Genomic DNA, 26580 nt, shown 5'->3' with positions numbered 1-26580 from the left:
CTCTTTGCCCCACTACCAGCGGCGACATCGGCGGTACCGTGTGCGATGGAACAAAAAGCATAAGGACGGGACCGGCAAAGAGTGCGATCACGTGATCTTCTCGCATGAGAGTAGATGCGGTCTGAGTAGTGACTACGGACACATCCTCATACGGCAAGAGATGGTATTGCCCAAGTTTCATTGGGCTATGCTACTTGGCAGAGACACATCATGAGAAAGTTACTTTAGTCCTTACGTTTTGCGCACCTGTCTACGTTATAAAGCAGCAAACGGTCTGTATCCAAGTTTATCTCTACTCTATGAACAGAGAAAATAGACATCTGTAGTCATACGGAAACATTCGATCACATTATATTTCATCGTGACGCCTTCAACAGAATTACGGAGCCAATAAAAACTAACCATATTCGACACGATCTTTTGAGAAATTACTAATGGTCATCAATACTGGACAATGTCGCTCACACCGTTTCCCGCCACGAAAAAGACAAATTTGCCTGGGTATGACAGTTATATAATCCCTCCCATCCCACACAGTGTCGTCGTAGATGTGTTGTTGTGATTGAAGAAGTGCTACCGATTGCATCTTGTATTGTTGAACAATTGAAGGCGAGTTTTGCGTTACAGAATGTGCATGTACGATCAACAACACAGCGGCACTAATTTTTGTTGCCTCTGTAAACCTGCAACTGGGATCGCGCCACGTGCAGTGTTGTAGCCGTTTACTTCTAAGGATGAAAAAACAATATTTAACAAGAGGATATATAGGTATTTATCAGCTGAAAACAGACCAAATGAAAGTTTAAAAGAGAATGAATAATAAACAGAAATATATAACTGTTACTTCTAAATATGGAGGTTACGGGCAGAGAGGAACAGTTAGAAAGAATACTATCACATTCATATTTCCTTTTTTTTTGTGACAGTATTCATTCTAAGTGTTCCTTTTTGCCTGTGGCTCTCTTATTGAGGACGAAGTGCTACTATTAAATATTGTCTGTCTAGTATTCATTATGTTTTCTAAACTTTCGTGTTCTCAATTTTTAGCCAATATATACGAATGTATTATTTCAGGTACTATTGATAAAGATACATATTTTTTACGGTTGATTACTCATTATTACTATAATTATTAACGGAAATAGTAAATGACTACAGTGGGTCCACGGTGCGCGATCCCAGTTGCAGGTTCAGTCCGGAATCGCGCTGCTGCTACGGTCACAGGATCGAATTCTGCCTGGGGCATGGATGTGTGTGATGTCCTTGGGCTAGTTAGGATTTAGTAGTTCTAAGTCTAGGGGACTGATGACCTCAGATGTTAAGTCCCATAGTGCTTAGAGCCATTTTTGACCAGTCGCAGGTTGACGAGCTCATGATTTGCAGAGACAATAAAAATTTGATTTTCACTGTGTCATGCAGTTATTGAACGAACTGAAACATTCAAAATACTGCCATAATCTAGTCTTTAAGAGATATAATCTTACGTTAAAGGCTGATTAGAGAAGTATGAAACTCGAATACTGAATACATGGAGCTGACAAAAATCATGGGATAGCGGTATGTACCTAAACAGATGGCGGTAGTGTCGCATAGGCGTGGCATAAAAGGGCCGTGCATTCACGGAACTGCTCCCGTCCCCCACACGGATCCTCTATGATCTCATTCCTTTCCCCCATCTGCTCCTATTCCTCAAACATATCCGCATCCTCTACACCTCCCGCCGTCTTGAACCCCCTCACCCCCTGGTTGCTCCTCTCCTCTCCCATCCCCGCCCCGTGCCACGTCTTCACCGTTGTGTCCCCCCTACCCTCCATCTCTACACCCTACATCTCCTTTCCCAAGGTGGCTTCCATCAACTCCCCCTCCTGGATGATGCCCTCTCTCACTCCATTTATCCCTCCTATCAACTCTGATCCTCCCTCCCCCTCCTTTCCTCTGTCCTTTCCCTGGGCTCCCTCTTCCCCCCCCCCCCTTCCGTCCTGTTTCCTCCCCACTAAACCTCTCTCTACCTCCCTTCTCCCCCCCAGTCCTTTTGTATTCCCCTCCTCTGCCTACCCCCCTCCCTGTCGCGTCTGCCCCCCCCCCCTCTTATGGGTCCTCATCCTCCATCAGCTTCTTTCCCGGTTCCCCCCCTTCGCTTTTACTCTCCTTTCCCCCTTTTTTGTTTTCCCATCTTCTGTCCAGTTTCCCCCCACCTGCTCTCGACTGTGGTGTCACATTTGCCAACTTTTCGTGCAGTGTTCCAGTGACTATTCAGTGTTGTTTGTCTTTCTCGTGTTGCGAACAGAAACCATGCTGTCGCTGGGTGTGAATTTTATGTCTTTTGGGAACAGAATCCAGACTGTCGCCGTGTTTTTTAATTGTCTATTGTTTTCCCTGTCTGCTCCATATGTATTTTTTTCAGCATCATCATCCCTCTGTTGTTTATTTTAAGTTCCACGATTTCTTTCCGCCTTGTTACTCTCTAAGTCCCCGATTTTATCGCCTGTTTTTTATTATTATTTGTTCTCCTGATCTTTGTCACAAAATCTGTAGGCTGAAGAGCGGCATACAAAGCTGCTGCCAGCCCGCCCCCTTCGGGGGGAATTGAAATTCAATAAAGAAAAAAAAAAAAAACGGAACTGCCATTTGTACTCAGGTCGCCCATGTGAAAAGGTCTCTGACGTTATTATGGCTGCACGACGCGGATTAACAGACTCTGAACGCTGAATGGTTGGTGGAGCTAGATCCACGGGACATTCCATTACGGAAATCGTTAGGGAATTCAGTGTTCCGACATCCACAGTGTCACGAGTGTGCCGAGAAAACCAAATGTCAGGTATCACCTTTCACCACGTAAAACGTAATGGCCGACAGCCTTCACTTAAATGGCGGGAGCAGTGGCGTTTGCGTAGAGTTTTCAGTGCTAACAGATAAGCAAAACTGCGTGAAATAACCTCAGGAATGTACGTGGGACGTACGACGGACGTTTCTGTTACGACAGTGTGTCGAAATTTGGCGTTAATGGGCTTTGCCGGCAGACGAACGACGCGAGAGCCTTTGATAACAGCACATCGCCTGCAGCGCCTCCCACGAGCTCGTGACCACACCGCTTGGATCCTACACGACTGCGAAGCAGTGACCTGGCATAAAGAGTCCCGATTTTAGTTGGTAAGAGCTGATGGTACGGTTCGAGGGTGGCGCACACCCCACGAAGCCACGGACTCAAGTGTCATCGAGGCACTGTGCAAGCTGATAGTGGCTCCATAGCGGTGTTGGCTGTCATTACATGGAATGGACTGGGTCCTGTCGTCCAATGGAATCGACCGACAGGAAATGGTTATGTTCAGCTACTTGGAGACCATCTGCAGCCATTCATGGACTCATGTTCGCAAATAAAGGTAGAATATTTATGGATGACAATGCATCATGCCACCACGCCACAAATGTTCTCGATTGTTTTGAATTGCGTTCTTAACAATTCAAGCGATTGATTCGGCCGGCCAGATCGCCCGACATGAGTCCCGTAGAACGTTTATGAGACGTAATTGAGAGGTCAGTTAGCGCACAAAATCCTGTCTATTCTTTCGCCCTTCCAACTACTTTTGGTGTGTCTGTTAGGTCGAGTTGCTGCACTACACCGAGCAAAGAGCCGTCCGACGGGGTATTAGGAGATATCCCATGAGTTTTGTAGCCCCGTTGTATGACTTGATGCAGCGTAATTCACAGTGCGCAAAGTACCATGAACGATACCAATCCCGTGTTTGATAACGGCAGCACTTAGCGACTTCCAAAAAACTTTGAACATAATTTCAGATTATTTCTAAACTATTTCAGCAATCTACGAGTGAAAAACCAGGAAACTAACAAAACCAACGTATTTGTGGTTGGTTGGTTGGTTGGTTTGGGGAAGGAGACCAGACAGCGTGGTGATCGGTCTCATCGGATTAGGGAAGGATTGGGAAGGAAGTCGGCCGTGCCCTTTCAGAGTGATTTAGGGAAATCACGGAAAACCTAAATCAGGATGGCCGGACGCGGGATTGAACCGGCGCCCTCCCGAATGCGAGTCCAGTGTCTAACCACTGCGCCACCCCGCTCGGTCGTATTTGTGGTTTTGCGTCTCCAGTCATGAACATTTGTATGCTTAACTTTAAATATTCAACTCATTAACTCATTTGTAAAGTAATCACATGATTCATGCTGTTTTAAACGAATGAGTTCTATTCTTTAAGGGATCTGGAGTGGGTGTTATCGTTTATTATTAAGCTGAGACATATCTTCGTTACCAATTATAAATTGTAAGAACTTCAGTTAAAAACACCACATATTAACTAAACAGAACAGGGATAAAGAAATCTATAAACAAATTGATAAGCAAAAAGAATCCATTTTTCCTGTGTCTGATATTTTTTAACTCTTCACATTGTAATACAGTGAGGTGGTTAATCTAAATTTAATTAGAGTAAAGGACCTTGAAAGCAAGTTGTGACTTAATATGGTTATGTTACCCTTTTTGTTATTAATTGAAACTGAAATCTTCTTATGTACTGACATGATTATTAAAAATCTTATGTACTGATATGAATTTAAAAAAATCGGAACTGTAACACGTATTGACACTTATCATAAGAAAAGGGCACAGAGTTAAGTAGAAAACAGTAGTAAAGAGGCAACAACTGCTACCTGATACAGTACCGTCGGCTACTGTACGCACAATATAAGCTGACAGTTTTGCAATAAACGCTGGAAGCATAAGCACGCGATCGACGCCCTGTTCAAGTTAACGGGCAGCGGCAGGAGAAGTAGAAGTGTACAGGAAACTTCTTTCTGTCATCGCAAGCAGCACACTACGATCAACATCGCATTTACATTGCCTGCTACAATAATACGGAGTGTGGTATTGTTTAACAGTTAATGTCAGTAACAAGCGGGAACATTCCGTACCGACCCGCAGTCATCCGTCTTCCACTGATTTATTCCCTCCCAGAAAAGGCTCAGTCGTGTGGCTAGGGTCTCCTGTCGGGTAGACCGTTCGCCTGGTGCAGGTCTTTCGAGTTGACGCCACTTCGGCAACCTGCGCGTCGATGGTGATGAAATGATGATGATTAACACAACACAACACCCAGTCCCTGAGCGGAGAAAATCTCCGACCCAGCCGGGATTCGAACCCGGGACCTTAGGATTGACATTCTGTCACGCTGACCACGCAGCTGCCGGGGCCGGACAAAAGGCTCAGTGCGTACTGTAGATAACGTTAGCTGAAAAAAAAGGAGAAGATGAAGAGTACTTGCCGATCGTCCAAATTACAGTTAGGTATATTACCTGCTGCACTCCTCGACTCATCAGAACGAAATGCGCCATATAAAAGCGGCTTGCAGATTTGCCAAATACAGATTTTATTTATTTATTTATTTTTTGAGCCATCAATCTCCTGACTGGTTTGATCACGCCCGCCACGAATTCCTCATCTGTGTCAACCTCTTCTTCTCAGAGGAGCACTTGCAACCTACATCCGCAATTATCAGCTGCATGTACGAGGTTTGGAACTTAAATAGTGGCAACTACAGTATTTATTCACAACCGATACAAAAGAGTTACATGTTTACAGCTGTTACTGTCCTTCAAAGCAATCATCAGCTTTGTGTAGCACCCGTTGCCGGCGATATGGAAGGTGTAGTACACCATTAGCAGAGCCTGTTCTGTTGATGGTGCGAAAGGAGCGGTCTAAAGTTATGGTGATTCTCGTGTATGTCTGTGATGGTATTATCCTAACGCATTACGTTCTTCCACGGCAGAGCGTCAGTGCACAGTATAACTGTTCGTTTCTGGAGCATCACCTGCGACCAGCATTGCGAAAGAAGCGGCGACACTTTCTGCGCAATCCGCCCATCATTTTGCACAACAACGCGCGGGCGCATACAGCGCAAGCTGTAGCTGCTCTCTTTGGTCGATGGGATTGGGAAGTAGTGTACCATCCACCATACTCCCCGGACGTAAGTCCTTGTGACTTTAATTTGATTTCGAAGATCAAAGAACCACTTCGTGGCATTCGCTTCAGAACTGTTCCAGAGATTCGACCTTCAGTAGACCGCTCCATTCCTCCCTTCGCACCATCAACAGAACAGGCTCTGCCAACGGTATACTAAGTCTTCCATATCGCTGGCAACGGGTTCTGCACAACGCTGGTGACTAATTTCAAAGACAGTAACAGGTGCAAACATGTAACTCTTTTGTATCGGTTGTGAGTACATAGTTGCCAATATTTAAGTTCCAACCATCGCAATCCACTCTCTGTTTTCCCTTACAGTTTTTACCTGCTACATATCCCTCAAGAACCATAGAAGTTTCTCCCTAATTTCTTAAAAGATGTCCTACCATTCTGTCCTTTTTTCTTGTCAGTGTTTTCCATGTATTCTTTAATTCGTCGATTCTCCAGAGAACCACCTCATTCCTTATCTTATTAGTCCACTTAACTTTCAACATTCTTCTGTAGTACCACATCTCAAAGGCTTTGATTCTCTTCCCTTCCGGTTTTCCCACAGTCCATGTTTATCTATCACACAATGCTGTGCTCCAAACGTACATTCTTAGAAATTTCTTCTTCAGATTACGATCAATGCTCGCTACTAGCAGATATCTCTTGGCCAGGGATGCCCTTTTCGCTAGTGTTAGTCTGCTCTTCATTTCCTGCTTTGTCCGTCATGGGTTATTTTGCCGCATCTACTTCGTGATCACCAATCCTGATGTTAAATTTCTCTCTGTTCTCATTTTTGCTACTTCTTATTACTTTCATCTTTTCGATTTACTCTCAATCCGTATTATGTACTCATTAGACTGCTATTCTGTTCAACAGATCCTGTAATTCTTCTCCACTTTTACTGAGGATAGCAATGTCATCAGCGAATCTTATCACTGATGGTCTTCCAACTTGAGTTTTAATTCCACACTTGAACCTTTCTTTTATTTCTTCGATGTATAGTGTGACAAGCAGGGGTGAAAGAATACATACCTGTCTTGCACACTTTTTAATCCGAGTACTTGGTTCTTCGTCTTCCACTCTTATTGTTCCCTGTTGGTACTTATGCAAACTGTATATTACTCTTCTCGCCCAATAGAGTATGCCTATTTTTCTCAGAACTTCGTAGATCTTGCGCCAATTGACATTGTCGAACGCTTTTTCCACGTCGACAAAACCTACGAAGATGTCTTGATTTTTCTTTAGTGTTCAACTGCAACCCCATAATTGCCTCTCTAGTTCCGTTCCCTTTCTCAAAGGTAAATTGATCGTCATCTAACACATCCTCAATTCTTTTCCATTTTCCTGTATATTATCTTTGTCAGCAGCTTGGGTCCATGAGCTGTTAAGCTGATTGTACGATAATTCTCGCACTTGTCGTCTCTTGCAAAGTTCGCGATTGTGAATACAATTTTTTCCGGAAGTCAGATGATATATTGCGAGACTCATACATTCTAGGAATAGGAGTTTTGTTGCCCCCTCCCCAATGATTTTATAAATTCTGATGGAATGTTTTCTATCCCTGTGGCCTTATACGATCTTAAGTCTTCCAAAGCGCACCTAAATTCTGATTCTAATACTGGACTCCAGTTTCTTCTTCTGTCTCTTCATCAGACGAGTCGCCCTCAGTTTCCGCCTACCTGCTTTTCCTCCTCTGCATATAACAGTGGAATTACCGTTTCACCCTTAATGGTACCACCTTTGCTTTTAATTTCACCGAAGATTTTTGTGATTTTTCTGAACCCAGACTGCTTATGAGACTACCTCTTTTACCAGCTTATAAATTTCTCACACTTTCCCAAACACCTAGAACATCTTTGACTTTGCTACATCGTCTATATAATTGAACACCAACACTCAAGTCCCCACAAGCCTTGAGGAACCTGTCCTGAAGCCCCTTCTCTACCGACACATTTCATCTTTACTTCATCTCCAAACACTCCACGTCCTTTCCCACCATATCAGTCTCCTTCCGCTCCGTCAACTCATCTCTGAAATCTACCCTTTGTCCCATCGCACCCCATCAGTAATTAGGGTTCGAACTCAATGTTTACTTCCACAACTGACATCCCACACATCTACTGACACTAACATTCCACTTCCCAGTTGCTTTGAGCAAAGAAATACTACATTCTTTTCCATACTAATCCACATACTACACATGTAATTTCGTACATGCACACCATCGGCAAGTATGTAAATGATTAGAGTTGTAATTCTCTACGACAGATGGAACCGCCACTAGAGTGCATTAGTGCCGCTCGTTTTCAGCGTTTTTACCGGGCCTGGAAGGATATGTAAGAGGCGTGAACAGCGTCAGATGTTGAGAGATCATTGTGAAGGATATGGAGATGCGTAGTCGTGTGAGACAGAGTTATCAGTACCTGACAGAGATTGAAAGAGTCGTCATTGTGAGTCTTGAGTTAGCCGACTTGTCGTATCCTGTAACATAAAAATTTATGGGGGCATTCTGATATGAGAGAGATCCGATGTTGCACTGCATGGAAACCTCAGAGCAGGCATACTCGCTGTCAAGGTTCCCCATAAACCACATATGACCGCCACTAGGAAGTATCGGTGTGTAGTGCGCCAACCTCATTATGGTAAATCTGCGTCTGCCATCTGACAACAAAAAATGGGCTTCATGTATCATTCTGCGTCATCCCAGACCACTGGTCGGAGACTAGCAGCAGGATAACTAAGGAATTACTGTCCCATGTGTAGCCTGGTGTTAATACAACACTAACAACTGTATTTGTAACCATCAGGTATTAATTCAATTCACGGCTGGTCGTGACTGAGGGAACTCTGACGGCATGGTGGTACATGGTGAACATCCTGAGTCCTCATGTGTGACACTATCATTGTGCCATTTTTCAATAGTACAATGCTTGTCCACACATGGAATGCCTTTCTATGAATTGCCTGAGTGATGTAGAGGTTCTCCTTTGGTCAACAAGATCCCTAGATTTGTCCCAGCTGGGACGGCTACTCAGAGGATGTCATGGACCAGTTACAACAGTTGTGGGCCAGATTGTCTGAGGAAAGATACAAAGTCTTTATGAGATCCTTCCCAACCGAATCAGTGCCTGCATCCAGGCCAGAATGGGTAATACTGATAAGTGGGCTCATACTATCAAGTGCTTTGCAAATTTGACTCAACGAAGGCAATCGGTGACAAATCAACATACACGCTCTCAACCCGTGAAGTTTTATATCGTTTTCTTATCCCATTCTGGGTGCTTCACTTTTTTTTTTCAAGCTGTGTAATATCCTCTGCAATTCTACTTACAACTCAGTCCCCTTACCAGAAGCCGCCATCGTACCTTACTTATCGTAACGAGAATGTATGCTGGATCACCGTCATCTTCTAATAAACATCACCATGTTATTGTGCCTCGATGGCGGATACATGTGATGGACGCGCTGGGCACGCGCAAACACCTTGCGGGGCCGCCCGAATTGCCACCCGCGCCGCACCCGCCAGACAGCCCTCACGCTATCGTTCGTTGTTTTCGTCAGTCGACTCGACTCAATCGAGTTATCGAGTGGTCACACGTTCCTATGTAGCACGCGCGTCCGTATCATCGTATTTTGTAACTTTGTCTCGCAAGTAGATACAGGGTGTTTCAAACATGACCGGTATGTTTGAAACGGCAATAAAAACTAAACGAGCAGCGATAGAAATACACCGTTTGTTGCAATATGCTTGGGACAACAGTACATTTTCAGGCAGACAAACTTTCGAAATTACAGTAGTTACAATTTTCAACAACAGATGGCGCTGCGGTCTGGGAAACTCTATAGTACGATATTTTCCACATATCCACCATGCGTAGCAATAATATGGCGTAGTCTCTGAATGAAATTACCCGAAACCTTTGACAACGTGTCTGGCGGAATGGCTTCACATGCAGATGAGATGTACTGCTTTAGCTGTTCAATTGTTTCTGGATTCTGGTGGTACACCTGGTCTTTCAAGTGTCCCCACAGAAAGAAGTCACAGGGGTTCATGTCTGGCGAATAGGGAGGCCAATCCACGCCGCCTCCTGTATGTTTCGGATAGCCCAAAGCAATCACACGATCATCGAAATATTCATTCAGGAAATTAAATACGTCGGCCGTGCGATGTGGCCGGGCACCATCTTGCATAAACCACGAGGTGTTCGCAGTGTCGTCTAAGGCAGTTTGTACCGCCACAAATTCACGAAGAATGTCCAGATAGCTTGATGCAGTAATCGTTTCGGATCTGAAAAATGGGCCAGTGATTCCTTTGGAAGAAATGGCGGCCCAGACCAGTACTTTTTGAGGATGCAGGGACGATGGGACTGCAACATGGGGCTTTTCGGTTCCTCATATGCGCCAGTTCTGTTTATTGACGAAGCCGTCCAGGTAAAAATAAGCTTCGTCAGTAAACCAAATGCTGCCCACATGCATATCGCCGTCATCAATCCTGTGCACTATATCGTTAGCGAATGTCTCTCGTGCAGCAATGGTAGCGGCGCTGAGGGGTTGCCGCATTTGAATTTTGTATGGATAGAGGTGTAAACTCTGGCGCATGAGACGATACGTGGACGTTGGCGTCATTTGGACCGCAGCTGCAACACGGCGAACGGAAACCCGAGGCCGCTGTTGGATCACCTGCTGCACTAGCTGCGCGTTGCCCTCTGTGGTTGCCGTACGCGGTCGCCCTTCCTTTCCAGCACGTTCATCCGTCACGTTCCCAGTCCGTTGAAATTTTTCAAACAGATCCTTTATTGTATCGCTTTTCGGTCCTTTGGTTACATTAAACCTCCGTTGAAAACTTCGGCTTGTTGCAACAACACAGTGTTCTAGACGGTGGAATTCCAACACCAGAAAAATCCTCTGTTCTAAGGAATAAACCATGTTGTCTACAGCACACTTGCACGTTGTGAACAGCACACGCTTACAGCAGAAAGACGACGTACAGAATGGCGCACCCACAGACTGCGTTGTCTTCTATATCTTTCACATCACTTGCAGCGCCATCTGTTGTTGAAAATTGTAACTACTGTAATTTCGAAAGTTTGTCCGCCTGAAAATGTACTGTTGTCCCAAGCATATTGCAACAAACGGTGTATTTCCATCGCTGCTCGTTTAGTTTTTATTGTCGTTTCAAATATTAAGAAATGAGACTAAAGGGAGAGATTCTTCAATGCAAGCAACGAACATAAACGCCCTTAATGATCGTGATCCTGTTATGCAAGTGCTGTTGTTTGTCCTAGATCTGACTACCCTGCTTTTCACCTGCTGAGCGTAATATTTGCTTGTCTACCAGCATTTATTGCTACCGTAGAAAAACGTTTTTCAGCGTTGTGGCGTAGAAAGATATTGTTGAAGTCGACGATGAAGTAGGATCTACTTAATGGCTTAGATCTGTTGAACACTCACCCTGATGTTGATTGTCGTATTGACGATGTACTTAACGAATTTACCATCGATAAAATGGGTGCCAATTATCCTTCCTCCCATAATTCCGCACCATACATTACCCGCCAAGGTCGCTGATCTTCCATTTGTCAAGCCATCGTGGATTTTCCGTTGCCCAATAGTGCATATTATGCCGGTTTACGTTACCGCTGTTGGTGAATGACGCTTCGTCGCTAAACAGAAGGCGTGCAAAAATTCTGTCATCGTCCCGCAATTTCTCTCGTGCCCAGTGGCAGAACTGTACACGCCGTTCAAAGTCGTCGCCGTACAATTCCTGGTGCACAGAAATATGGTATGGGTGCAATCGACGCTGATGTAGCATTCTCAACACAGACGTTTTTGAGATTCCCGATTCTCGCGCAGTTTGTCTGCTACTGATGTGCGGATTAGCCGCGACAGCAGCTAAAACACCTACCTGGGCACCATCATTTGTTGCAGATCGTGGATGACGTTTCATATGTGGCTGAACACTTCCTGTGTAACTATCCGGCGAACAGTCCGGACACTTGGATGATGTCGTCCAGGATACCGAGCAGCACACACAGCAAACGCCCGTTGGGCATTTTGATCACAATAGCCATACATCAACACGATATCGACGTTTCCCGCAATTGGAAAACGGTCCATTTTAACACGGGTAATGTATCACGAAGCTAATACCGTCCGCAGTGGCAGAATGTTACGTGATACCACGTACTTATACGTTTGTGACTATTACAGCGCCATCTGTCACAAAGTGAAAAAAGTGATCCAACTAAAACATTCATATTTCTTTACGTACTACACTAATATGTAATAAAAAATGGGGGTTCCTATTTTTAAAAAAAGCCAGTTGATATCCGTTTGGCCTATTGCAGCGCCATCTAGCGGGCCAACCGTAGCGCCATCTGGTTTCCCCCTTCAAGCTAGACGATTTTCGTTCTTTGTAATTTTCTCGTTTGACGCTTATTTCGTGAGATATTTGGCCCGGTCACTACCAATGGACCACCCTGTATAAGGAAGAGAACCACAGTTGGAACTTTTTTTATATCATAGCATGGCATTGTCTTTTACATGTACATATTCAGTTTAAATAAAACTTTCTTAAACTTTGCATGTGACCTCATTATTTTTTATTACGGTAAAAGTAAAAGTAGCTCAAGATATCTTTAGCGCCCCCTCCTTGAAATATTTCTGTATCCGCCATTGGTACCTTCTCAATGCCATTGTTTAAAAATTTTACTGTCCAAGAAAGTTGATTTAACGACTGCCACGACCCCCCCCCCCAGGTAAGAGAAATGTAAATTATTACTAAATAATAATAACAATAACAATAATAATAACATGAACACGTCAATAAACTGACCTGCCAGACGTTGAAGACTGTTGCAGCGCGCCGGTCATAGATACGCCTGATTCCTGGAACTTGCTCAACGTATCTCTTCCTTGTGTCCAACAGCGTCACTACCAGACGTCCCAAGCGATCTCTCTGCTGCATGAAGAGCACCGCCTGTCAACATCAACAGCAAAGGAAATCAGCCGTTCTGTACATTAGGAATGCAGAAGTTGAAGTCGATATAGCAGTATTCGGGAATATGTATAAAAATATAGGTAAGTTATGAGTGGTAAAAAGTTGGAGCACACATCATAAACAGCAATATAGACGGATTTCAGAACAAAGATGAACCAGAACGGGATTTAAAACAGGCGATTAGTAAAGTTCTGAAACCTACTAAGCACAAAACAGTTAATGTGATACATGGTTTAGTCTGTCTGGCTCAGATGAATGGCAGGGACATTGCATATTGTCTAGGAGGTGGTTGACCCCATTCCTGAGAGATAGCACCAAGCGAGGTGACATTGCGGTAAGACACTCGACTAGTGTGTGGGAACACAACAGTTTCCCATCCGGATTCATTTTCCCGAGTTAACCTAAACAGTCAAGTGGGACGCTTTGGTAGTTCCTTTCAAAGGACATGGCCGTTTTGTTTCCTCGTCTTTGTCCTATCCGAGCTTGTGCCCCGAGTTAACCTAAACAGTCAAGTGGGACGTTTTGGTAGTTCCTTTCAAAGGACACGGCCATTTTGTTTCCTCGTCTTTGTCCTATCCGAGCTTGTGCCCCGTCTCTAATGACCTCATCGTCGACGGGAGACAACAGTTCCCTGTGTGACATCCAGCCCATTGTAGACCTTGGTTCCTTTCAAACGAGTGTCGCAAAACTGGAGGTGGAACTGCTTGAGAAATTCTTGGTTGTAAAAGTAGAGGCATCATCTGCAAAACGTCATTATGTTGCTGCAGATAATGTGGCTCTACCATTTCAAATGAAGGCAAAACCGCAGTGAAATTAATATGTTGACTAACCTAAGAGCACTCTGGAAAAGAATAAAAACCATTATGACACAGGAGAAAAAAGAAGGCTCCTTTTCCTTCTGCGGCTCACTAGATCCCATAAATAGCGGTTATCTGAAAAGGGTATGACAGAGACTGGCTCTTTCTATATAAAAACAGTCAAGTGGGACGCTTTGGTAGTTCCTTTCAAAGGACACAGCCATTTTGTTTCCTCGTCTTTGTCCTATCCGAGCTTGTGCCCCGTCTCTAATGACCTCATCGGCGATGGGAGACAACAGTTCCCTGTGTGACATCCAGCCCATTGTAGACCTTGGTTCCTTTCGAATGAGTGTCGCAAAACTGGAGGTGGAACTGCTTGAGAAATTCTTGGTTGTAAAAGTAGAGGCATCATCTGCAAAACGTCATTATGTTGCTGCAGATAATGTGGCTCTACCATTTCAAATGAAGACAAAACCGCAGTGAAATCAATATGTTGACTAACCTAAGAGCGCTCTGGAAAAGAATAAAAACCATTATGACACAGGAGAAAAAAGAAGGCTCCTTTTCCTTCTGCGGCTCACTAGATCCCATAAATAGCGGTTATCTGAAAAAGGGTATGACAGAGACTAGCTCTTTCTATATAAAACTACGCATTCATTCTCACTGTGAGTTGAAAAAATCAGTCGAGATTTGCGTTTAAGCAGTACATATCGACTATGACAATGAACCTGCTAGAGCATAAGCAATTGCGATGGCGAAAGTGCACTAGTTGCATTAGAAAGTTTCCCCACACATCCCATTGCCCAGGTTTGACCCCTTAGCTCAAAAAGTTGTTTTTAGTCAATAAAATTCAGCCATGTGAAGAGATCTGGTCTATCGTAAACTAGAATTCTCGAATGGGAAGCAAATATATCTTAGGGAATAAAGACACGGGAATCATCATGCCCAAAAGGCAGTGAAGATAGGAAATTCCTTAAAAAAAAAGTCTCTTATTGGCTTTTTACGATATTAACAGAATACACAAGTATTTTGTACTCCTAATTAGTGGATAAACATTTGAAAAATTGTTTCTTCCTTTCTTTACTGAACAGTTACTGAGCAGTTACCCAAGAAATCAAAGATGGAAAGATCAATACAGCACAAAGTGACAGCCACAGTTTCCTGAAACAATATGGTTTCTATTCCCAACAGTTTTCGATATAGAACACTAGAGCCATTTGGTGCATACAGAACCCCCTTTTCTTGCCTTGTGGTAGAGAACAAATGGGTTTTTTACTGCTTATTCTGAACTTGTTATCACTACAGTTCATACAGTTTGAAAAAGGAGCACACTTTCATCTATTCGATGCTATAAATTGCTGAACCACTGGTCAAAATTACATTATTCTGTTTTCTTCCTTCTATTACAAGTTCATTGAGCGAAATTTTTCCCGTTTGTCGCATAGACGCCCAATGAGAAAAACGTATGAACTTACATTTATGGCAGGATGTCTCGCAACTAGCAATGGAGACAGCGATTGTTATCCAGACTTGGACGGCTTTTCATACATTCTGAAAGACGGTTCCGTAACTGTCGTTAATAATGAACTGGAAGACCTCTTCTAGTCTTTGTAGCTTGTTGAAATCGCAGCTTGATATCAGCAAACTCGTCTCAAAATTTCTACATATTGTTGTTCTGCGTCTAAATCATGCTCGAAAATTTAGCGAGTCCTTTTGCATTTGGCCTTGAGATAGTTTCTGCGAGCCTCGTGGCTGAGCCGTTTCAAGTCCAGCACAAAATCAAAATCTTCGTACATTTCAAAAAATGGTTTAAATGGCTCTGAGCACTATGGGACTTCTAAGGTCATCAGTCCCCTAGAACATAGAACTACTTAAACCTAACTAAGCTAAGGACATCACACACATCAATGCGCGAGGCAGGATTCGAACCTGCGACCGTAGGGGTCGCGCGGATCCAGATTGAAGCGCCTAGAACTGCTCGGCCATCAGCGGCCGGCTCGTACGTTTCATTCAAAAAGCTTACTTTCATGTCAACATTGCTAGTCCCCTCCTCGTTCTCAGTCCTGCTCCGGCCTCACTCTTGTCATTTTCTTCTGTCTTTCAGTTTTTCGCTCGTTGCAAAAACGCACTCCCAGGTGAACTGTGCCAAGGGCCTATGGTCTTGCTACCATTCGGTAGTTGCTTCATGAATATTAGCCGCGCTGAGTGGCCGCACGGTTTGAGGCGCCATGTCACGGATTGCACTGCCCCTTCCTCCGGAGGTTCGAGCCCTCCATCGGGCATGAGTGTGTGTGTTGATTTAGCATAAGTCAGTGTAAGTTTAAATAGTGTGTAAGCTTAGGGAACCACGACCTCAGCAGTTTTGTCCCTTACGAATTTACACACACATGAACATTAAATGATTCAAAAAGGTGGCGTTCGTTAATTAGATGGATGTTTGATACCGTTGCCTTGATAAATTGGGGTGAGTCACTGACATGCACAGACTGTACACAGCATCCATTCTTATAGCAGTGGTTTATCAGCCGCCTAACTTCGAAGAGGTTCCCTAAGAAGACGACGGAGCTTCATTCATTCACGTCGCCTTGATCAACAGTCAGAGGTCGTTGGCCCACATGTCTGTTTGTTGGTGTTTGGAAGGGGGGTGGGAGAGGGAAGGGGGCACACGATGGCAAGTACACTGAAGAGCCAAAGAAACTGGTACCCTGCCTAATATCGTGTAGGTCCCTCCCGAGCACTCAAAGTGCCGCAAGAAGATGTGGCGTCGACTCGAAAAATGTCTCAAGTAGTGCTGGAGGAAATTGAGACCATAGACCCTGCAGGGCTGTCCCCTCTCCACCCCCCGCCTTTGGAGATGACCAGGAATGTAATATCGGTTGTCGACCCCTAACGTGATATTTTGTTCTACTTTCCAACAGCATATCAGACGTTGAGTGTTTCGCTTAAGATTCCAGCCTAAGTTTCTGACTTGTGCAAATGCAGTGCGAATCACGAACCATCGCAAATTATTGTACTGATTAACTTTCTCGAAAGGTGGAGTATTTTCGTTTTGGATACTTATCAATAAAACTGTTCTATGAGGGTGTTTGGTAAGTGTAATGCAACACATTCTTTTCTCTGCCATTTTCGGTTGAAACGGTGTAGAATTTGTTCTGGGTCATCGTGGAACATTCCTTCTTCAGCATGTATAATTTCATGAATTTTCGTTTGGTGGCGACGTTATACGTAAGCTTCAAAGTGGCATTCATAACAGAGGTGGTTTCCAAGCAGAGAGCTGTGATTGAGTTTCTTTTGGCGGAAAACCAGAGTATCGCAGATATTCATAGGTGCTTGGACAACGTCTGTGGAGACCTGGCAGTGAGCGAAAGCACACTGAGTCGGGCGCGACGTCTGTCATCATCGCAACACTGTTGCACAAGCCTGGCTGATTGCCTGCGTGATGGCCAGTTGCACATAGCGCTGACCCCAGCACTGTTGGAACGTGCTGACACTCTCTTTCGCGGTGATCGACTTCGCTTCACAATTGCACATTTCTGTTGGCGGTGCTGTGACACTCACCCACCAGGTGGGGTACTCGAGAGTGTGTGCCCGCTGGGTTCTTCGCTGCCTAACAGAAGACCATAAAGATCAATATAGGAGCACCTGTGTGGAATTTCTTGCGCGTTATGAAGCTGATCGTGACAAATATTTGTGCATCATCCTCACAAGCGATGAAACACGGGTTCATCACTTCGAAACGGAAACAAAACGGCAATTGCCTCCGAAGAAAAAGCTGATAGCTTGTAAGGTGTCAGGCGTGAGACTTTTTCGCGTCTCTGTTACGTTAGGACCACCCCCCAGCCCATGTTAAAAGATAGAGCCCACCAGAAGAACAGTATAGATCTTACGATAACGCTAAAAGGAGCACACCAGCTGCAAATTTTAGCGTGAGACTTTTTCGCGTCTCTGCTACGTTGCAAACTTTAAAAACATTGCCCCACAACGGAAAGTATAACGTTTCTCATTGGATAGACAGAATTTTTGTAGGCGGAGCTTAAGGTTAACATTGAGACCCTGATTGGTAAGATGAAAACACAGCCAGATGGTTTTTTTTAAACCAACTTCGGTAAATTGTAGTAAGGAGAAGTTAAGAGAGAGTTGCTTCCGAGAGGGCGAGGTGCGTGGAGCTGTGCCGCCCGCCCCCCCCCCCCCCCCCCCCTTGACGAACACCGACAAGGTAATGAACGCACGCGATGCCGCATTTTTGAGCACATAAGGCTTCACTCAGAACTGCAGAAGTCTCATCTGTTACATCCCCTTTACGTAATACTAGTGTCGATCGTCAATTAAAGCTCATGGTGTTCACATTTGCCACTTGAAGTAAAAATCTGAAACTCGATGATTTTTCTGGTATATAGTTATTGAGAAGCCACATCAGCCACTGTAATTTACGACAAGTTAGATAAGTAATTACAGATAATTGAGGGTCGCTGTAGACCATTTTGATAGTTTTCTCTTTTATGAAACTTAATTTAAACCTAGATTATAGATGTGATATGGCATAGGTCATCCTTCGATCCATTGTAGAACTTGGAAACCCACTCAGGGAATTTTCATTCAGATTTTTGTTGAATGCAGTTGGTTTTTATCATCCTTTATTAAGATATTTCATTTTATCAATAGTGCAATTTATAAACAATGTTTTGTGAGTAGAATAAAATTTCCAATGGTAAACTTAACTGCTTTTTCGACGTTATTTTACCAGCTAACTAAAAATAGGAAAGCCTTGAACCCCTTCCACCACAGTTAGTTATTATTAAGATTCCTTTACAGGGAGTGCAGTGGAGCTGACGCTGAAATCATTAAGTATTTGGTTATATCATCGCTAGTCTCTACATGTCATGTGTGGTCTGACGTCTCCTTACCAGCAACAGGTCCCAGGTTCAAACCAGTCAATTCCCTAAAAAACACGCTCTGAGCGTCGTTGCGCGAAAGTTGTGGGGAGACACGATATGGAACAAAGAGACACCACGCAGAATGATTAGAAGCTGCACTCTCAGCCGTTCTACATCGACATGGTTACTCAGCAATTCACACTTAAGTGCCTGGTAGAGGGTTCATCGAACCATTTTCATACTACTTCTCTACCATTCCACTCTCTAATGGCGCGTGGGGAAAAGGAACCCCTAAACCTTTCCGTTCGAGCTCTGATTTCTCTTATTTTATTATGATGATCATTTCTCCCTACGTAGGTGGGTGTCAACAAAATATTTTCGCATTCGGAAGAGTAATATGGTGATTGAAATTTCGTAAATAGATCTCGCTGCAAAGAAAACCGCCTTTGTTTCAGTGACTCCCACCCCAACTAGCGTATCATATCGGTGACACTCTCACTCCTATTGCGCGATAACACGAAACGAGCTGCCCTTTTTTGCACTTTTTCGATGTCCTTCGTCAACCCTGTCTGGTAAGGATCCCACACCGCGCAGCAGTATTCCAGCAGAGGACGGACAAGTGTAATGTAGGCTATCTCCTTAGTGGGTTTGTCTCATCTTCTAAGTGTTCTGCCAACAAATCGCAGTCTCAGTTTCGCCTTCCCCACAATATTATCTATGTGCTCTGTCCAGATTAAGTTGCTCGTAATTGTAATTCCTAGGTATTTACTCGAATTGACAGCCCTTAAATTTCTGCGATTTATCGTATACCCAAAATGTATCGGGTTTCTTTTAGTACCCATGTGCATGACCTCGCACTTTTCTTTGTTTAGTGCCAATTGCCACATTTCGCACCATACAGAAATTCTCTCTAGATCATTTTCTAATTGTAATTGATCGTCTGATGATTTTACTAAACGGTAAATTGCAGCGTCATCTGCACACAATCTAAGGGAGCTGCTAAGATTATCACCCAGATCATTTATGTAAATCAGGAACAGCAGAGGGCCTGTGACACTACCTTGCGAAACGCCAGATATCAGTTCCGTTCATTAAAGTCAAGGCTACACTGTGTAGCGCTCTGCAGATGTTATTGTGTTTGATATTATACATCACGGTGCAATGATCAGCTGTGAAGTGTATTGTGCTATCCTCAGGAAAATGAAGAAACGACTTTCGCAGATTCGTTGCCACAAGAATGCAGATTATCTTCACCTTCCCAACGCAAGGCCCACCTCGATGGGCGGACTTTTCATGTCCGTGCAGAAACTGGCTTGTCAACAGTGCGTCCCATCAGAGCAGGCGTGCCACAAGGGTCGGTTTTGGGGCCGATCCTGTACACGCTGTACACGGCTGACACGCCAACGGTCCCTCGTGTGCACCTTGCACTATACGCTGACGATACTGCGCTCTATTCACGAAGCATGAGTGCAGCCACACTTCGCCAGAGGTTACAGCACGCCGTTGACACCCTCGCCGCTTGGGCCATCAAGTGGAAGCTGCAGTTTAACGGAGCTAAGACGCAATTTTTCACTGCAACCCGTCGTGTCATCCCAGCCGCTCTGCCCCCAATCATCGTTGGAGGCAGTCCTGTCAACTGGCGACCGACTGCGCAGTATCTTGGGGTCACCATAGATCGCCGCCTCACCTGGGGCCCACATGTGAAGAGCGTCGTAAACAAAGCAAGGGGTCGACTTCTTAAGCTCTACCCCCTGCTCAACCCGACGTCGACTCTTCCTCCGCGACTGGGCGTAACGTTATATAGGGCGCTAATCCGCCCTGTCTTCGATTACGCGGCCGTCGTCTGGGGGAACGCGGCAGACGACCACCTGAAGAAACTACAATCTTTGCAGAACAGGGCTCTGCGCCTCGCGCTGCACTTGCAGAGGGACTTCCCATCCGGACCGCTGCACGACCTCGCTGAGGTCCGCAAAGTCAAGGCACACATCCGAACGGTTGCCCGTCGCTTCTACGAAAAGGCGCGGCAGTCCGAAAATCGGTACATCCGCACACTGGGGCAGAAGATCCAGCGCAATGCCAACACACGCTGACCCCAGCTCCTTACAGCATAGGCTGTTACTGAAGAAGTAAAAAGAGTGGAAAAAAAATCAAGAAGCCAATCACCTCTTGAAGACGCACCACCAGAATTAAATAGGAGGCAAAACATGAATTGGTTGTGAACTCCACATTAGTCGAAGACTGAAGACTCTTCGCGAAGAAGCCACGCAGGGCAAGGCCTCACACAAGTGTGCACACCCGAGAGGAGCCGACAAAACTTCATTGGTACGTTCTTTCCTATCCACGCAACAGCCCGGTTCTCACACCTTCTGACTTTCTGTCTGCTTTGCCCAATGAAGCATGCACTCCACAGGAAGCAGTACATGGTTGATTTGGAGGTTGCTGGCGCAACAAAACTTTGGCTCCGACGTCGACCAGTACAGAGGTACCTTGCGGGCATACTAGCCCTCCCAGTAACGTGGCGTAAGGCTGCCGCGTTGAATGGAGTTTATGTTGAAAAATAGCGTTTTGGAGCCAAAAGATTCGGGTGTAATATGGTGTACTGCAGGAGCGGGTAAGGTTTCGGCTCGCTTGCCGTGCCCAGCCACGAGTCGTTTCACCTTTCCCCCAACGTCACGCCACGCTGTCTGAGCGAGAGGAGAGGGAAGAGCGGAAAACTGCAAACACACCGCATTCAAATGGTAGTGCAGTCTCGCTGCACACGACTTCTTTATATATTTCACATTACTCAACAACATTGGTGACAAACAAAACAAACTTTCAGAATTATTTCACTATTTTTGGCCCGCTGAATACATAAATTATACTTGGCACAATCTGTTGGCATAAGGACAGACGCAGACAACTTGATAGGGCTTCGCACTCAAGTTGCCATGTAATCGTGACTTATTTAGTTTCATAAACGAGAAAATTGGTCTCTGACACACACATGTCGATCGTAATATTGTAGCACTGTTGCAACCTCATTATGGAGACTTTGAAAGTCTTCGTGAGGAAAGCTATGTAGACATCCTTAACGGTTTTAACACAGAAAGATTTTCCGTTAGAACGGGAATTACCTTAAAGGCCAATCAGTTACACTTTCACATCCGCAGGAACGCTTTCTACAGAAACGGCAAACAGTCTCGAAAACAGCTCGGAAACCGATGTATGATTGGCAGTGTCCTCAAAATCTTTATAAAACTATCCCTGTCATTCTTTCAAGGCCACAATAAATTCTTCAAACCTAGCGTTTCCTTTAACGCCAGAGAGCTGAGGGAATTGGACACTCCTTGTCAGAAAGTGTACATTCTACATTGCGATTTTCTTTTAAATACATTCCCATAAAATAAGAAGTTAATATGCGATGTGTGCAAAATGCGAAGTCTGGACTCATTTTCGTTCTTGCAGTCTTTTGTAGTTTATAAATTCAACAATAGCGAGTTTTAAATCGAAAAAATCATACCGGGCATGCCACTTGACTTAGTCAACGGACTTTGTTGTAATGTCTGAATTATCGATACTCTTTATTCGGTTCCACTAAAACTGTTGCAGCTGAGAATGGAATAATGCGTGCGACTTCAGATATTTCGCTATTTGTACCACCAATTTCTTCACTTGCTCCATGCCTGCAAATAAGCACAAAATGCTTTTTGATGAACAGAACAATGAGTCCCGTCCGTCGATCGTCACAAATTTTTGCTCTTACATTGTCCACAAAATCTTTAAATTCTTTCTCGTTGGTATTTAATGTTTTAATGTTGTTCGTAGCAGGTAAACAGTACCTGTCACTTATGCGAACTGAGAATTCTTATCACCCTCTTCTGTCATCCCGATTCGTTTTAAAAGATTGCGACGATACATCACGAGACTACCTCGTTTTGTGCAAACAGCCACTGGGCCTGTGAACGTCCTTCATAGCTTAAACGAATAGCGAAGGTTAAACAGCGCTGACAGCACAATTGTGCCAAACTGAAGAGAGCTGTGCAGACCGAAAAATGACGCACCGCAATGCTGAATTAAATTCCGCGTTGCTCCGAGTACTTCCGAGAAAGACCGAGCAGAGCTGAGTGACAGGCTTCACCTTGGCCCGTCCGAGGGCCACACACGCTGTACTCGTGAAGTATGGCACGCCGTAGCCGGCCCTGGTATATTGCAATTCTCAATATATCTGACCTGCTTTCAGAAAAAATGTGTTTCATTACTTACTGAACTCCCTTGGGCTGTGTTCTCGTCAATAATTGAAAAACAGTCTTATCGAATTTAATGTTGTTATTATACCGCCAACCGGTTTCAACCCGACGTAGGAGTCATCTTCTGGGCGTTTACATTGTGAAATTATAGATATCCGTCAGAAAGACTCTATTATACAACAGCTAAAACTACGTAAATTTAAAATATGTTACCCATTGGTCGACTGCTGGTGGTGTCACTCCTGTCTACATAACGGCAGGAAACAATGCGAGTCTAACTCTTCGTATGGGCTTAAATAGCGTACTTAGATCACGTGAATAGACGAAACACCCCCAGCGGCGATCAACGGCATTTAATACAGTTTATTTTATGTAATTACTTGTCACAAAATAAACTGTATTAAGGGGCTCCGGAACGCCCTATACTTGCAATGTTAAAATAACGCTTATAAATTACATCTTTCCTCACAAAGTATTTGAGGTAGGAAGTTGAACTTTTTACAGATTATTTATTGGAATATGGGCTACAACTTAACACAGGGATTTTACAGAATTTTAGTTCAGTTATTCAAGATGACTTTTTTTCAATTGTAATGAAAATTCACAACACTTTTTTGCAATTTTTATTTATATATTAAAAAATATACAGTTTTTTGGAAAAAGGCTGTGTTAAATTATGCAGAAGGTACTGTGTAACATTTACTGAAAGTTTGAAACAAATATGTTTGGAAGATCCTTAGAAAACATGTAATTAGTATGAGAAAATAAAAGTTTTGGGAATCGAGCGACAAAGATTGGATTAACTTTTTAGTGCATTCCAGGTCCATAGGATGGATTATCTTCATCCTCTGCAAACTCCTCCTCCAGCTTCCTCTTGTTCCTCCTCCTGTTTACTCTTGCTTGTATTTCTAGACTCTTTACAGCCCTGTCGGCAGCCCGAAGGCGTTCCTTGTCTAAAGCAAGCATCGCTCGTACCATGTTAGAACCTATCTTCATTCCCATATTTCTAAATACCTTGCACCTTACAATGTTGCCATCCTTCAGAGGATTTCTAATAACTTTACTTTTACTCATTATTACACTTCGACAAAACAGAGACTCAAGGAACAGAATTAATTACGAATATTTTCGAGATAACGACAGAGTAAATAAACATGAAACAATCGACAATCACACCAGCGATATATATTGAACCATCACAGGTTATCCACAACACATACTTTATCTCACATCACTAAAATGTACCTGATGAACACGGACGATAATAATAACACCATTTGACAGCAGTTTAACAGCGCCACAGTGGGTCACGCCCATGTAGAACACATTTCAAAAAAAATTTAAAAATAGTTGTAGTCTTCGGAATTGAATAAATTATATATCTATTATAAGGTAATAGTCTGCAGATTCAGAAAACGCAAAAAAGTAAAAATTGAACTTTTCATGATTTTGAGCCTTTCCGGAGCCCCTTAAATGCCGTTGATCGCCGCTGGGGGTGTTGCCGTCTATTCACGTGATCTCAGTACGCTACTTAAGCCCACACGAATGGTTAGACTCGCATAGTTTCATGCCGTGATGTAGACAGGAGTGACACCACCAGCAGTCTACCAATGGGTAACATATTTTAAATTTACGTAATTTTAGCTGTTGTATAATAGAGTCCTTCTGACAGATATATATAATTTCACAATGTAAACGCTCAGAAGATGACCCCTACGTCGGGTTGAAACCGGTTGGCGGTATAATAACAATATTAAATGCGATTAAGACTGTTTTTGAATTATCGATTAATCATACTAATCGCTGATTCTCTCCACAACCATGTTGTCCAAAAATCTGTGTTCGCGTCGCTCCTCAACCAGACTTGTCACTCACCCTGACGGCCCAAGCGCCGCTGCATGTGCACTGGAAGAAGACGTCGCGCAGCGTCTCCGGGTCGGTGGGGGTGTCGACGACGAGCTGGACGAAGCTGGAGGCGGACACGAGCGCGTCAGTGGCGACGACGAAGAGCGCGGCCAGCATCCAGGGGCCGGCTGGCGCCGAGCCGGGGGGCCGCCACATCCCCAGCAGCTGCAGGGCCGTCCCGCTGGGGCCCAGGAGCGCCTTCGCCTCAGCCTCCATCTGGGGAACAAGTCGGTGCAGTCTGCGGCCAACCCCTGCGGGCACAGTCTGTCGGCGGACTCCATTCTTTCCCTCGAACTACGTCACAAGGAGCACCTGTACTGTGTATCACGAAGTTCTGGATCAGTGACGCAGCATAAGTGGGGGCTTCATTCCGCTCTTGTCATACCGCAATGTTAGGTTGGGTCCAGCTGATTTCTACTGCGATATACCGCTTTCTGTGGTCCATTGGGTTACGCTGGTTACTTGTGCTTGATAAGATTGACACATATTGTTGAGTAAATTTCGTAGCTATTTTACCTGACCATAAGCAGCCATATCACGCTCTATTATAAGTCGGCTTTCAAGTGCAGCTTTATCTGTTCAAATTCGAAATAGCACTGACTGCGTTATTAAGAAATTCACACTTGTCTGAAGCGAATGGCACTACAGCGTCTACAGTAGTCAAGAAACAGGGAAAATATATTCGCAGTTGCGAATATGAACTACCTATGGCTGTTGGACTGACGGCATTGAAAATGTGTACCACGCTGGGACTCGAACTCCTATATCCCGGCCGGCCGCAGTGGCCGAGCTGTTCTAGGCGCTACAGTTTGGAACCACGACACCGCTACGGTCGCAGGTTCGAATCCTGCCATGGGCATGGATGTGTGATGTCCTTGGGTTAGTTAGGTTTAAGTAGTTCTAACTTCTAGGGGACTGGTGACCTCAGATGTTAAGTCCCATAGTGCTCAGAACCATTTGAAGCTATATCCCGCTTTACGCGAGCAATCGCCTTAACCGCCTTGGCCATATGTGGATGACTCACGGCCAGATCCTAACTTCGATATGTTGTCTTCCTACGTCACAGCCTCTACTCCCACACACATTATGTAATTCCTGCACGTGAGAGCACCTTTATTTAATTGAAAGTCGCTGCCCGCATGCATGTCTGAAGAAAGAGGCTCTGAGCCGAATATAGCCGTTATGAAATCAGCTGTGTAAGGGAATGACGAAATGAAAATTTGTGCGGAAATTTCATTGTCATCTTTCCAATATGCAGACGAAGGTGGTTCATCTTCGCAGCTGCGACTACATTCCCTGTATTTCAAAATGGTTCAAATGGCATTGAGCACTATGTGACTTAACTTCTGAGGTCATCAGTCCCCTAGAACTTAGAACTAATTAAACTTAACTAACCCAAGGACATCACACACATCCATTCCCGAGGCAGGATTCGAACCTGCGACCGTAGCGGTCGCCCGGCTCCAGACTGTAGCGCCTAGAACCGCACGGCCACTCCGGCCGGCCCCTGTATTTCTTCACGGCTACAATCGCTGCATTGCCCGCTCCTTTGGTCATCCACCCATGTCCGAAGGAACAATGCATCATAGTTCTTAGTAACACAGGCACCGCTATTTCGTTTTTATTTGCCAAATCCAGCCCCTAGACTCTCAATAAGTACGTCATTTGTGAACGTAAATATACGTAAAGTACGAATGGAAGGTTCTGATAGATGGCTCGGATGGCCGAAGAGCCGGCACGGTAGCTCAGCGTGGTCCGGAAAAAAAAAAAAATAACAGAATACTTGTCAGTGAACAGTGAATATAAAAATGGAATTACA

General features: G+C 44.4%; 1 protein-coding gene across 1 annotated transcript in view; it reads right to left on the bottom strand.

The window, feature by feature from the left end:
- The window catches only part of LOC126092858 (uncharacterized), a 50908-nt gene extending 25931 nt beyond the window's left edge, over nucleotides 1-24977 (bottom strand). Inside the window, exons 1-2 of the mRNA XM_049908588.1 lie at nucleotides 24732-24977; nucleotides 12792-12935 (exon numbers count right to left, since the gene is read on the bottom strand). Coding sequence (XP_049764545.1) covers nucleotides 12792-12935; nucleotides 24732-24977 — 390 coding nt within the window. The remainder of the gene's footprint in view (nucleotides 1-12791; nucleotides 12936-24731) is intronic.
- Between the last annotated feature and the right edge of the window lie 1603 nt (nucleotides 24978-26580).

This window comes from Schistocerca cancellata, chromosome 7 (genome assembly GCF_023864275.1).
Source record: "Schistocerca cancellata isolate TAMUIC-IGC-003103 chromosome 7, iqSchCanc2.1, whole genome shotgun sequence".
NCBI lineage: Eukaryota > Metazoa > Arthropoda > Insecta > Orthoptera > Acrididae > Schistocerca > Schistocerca cancellata.
This window is presented reverse-complemented; position numbering and strand designations above follow the sequence as displayed.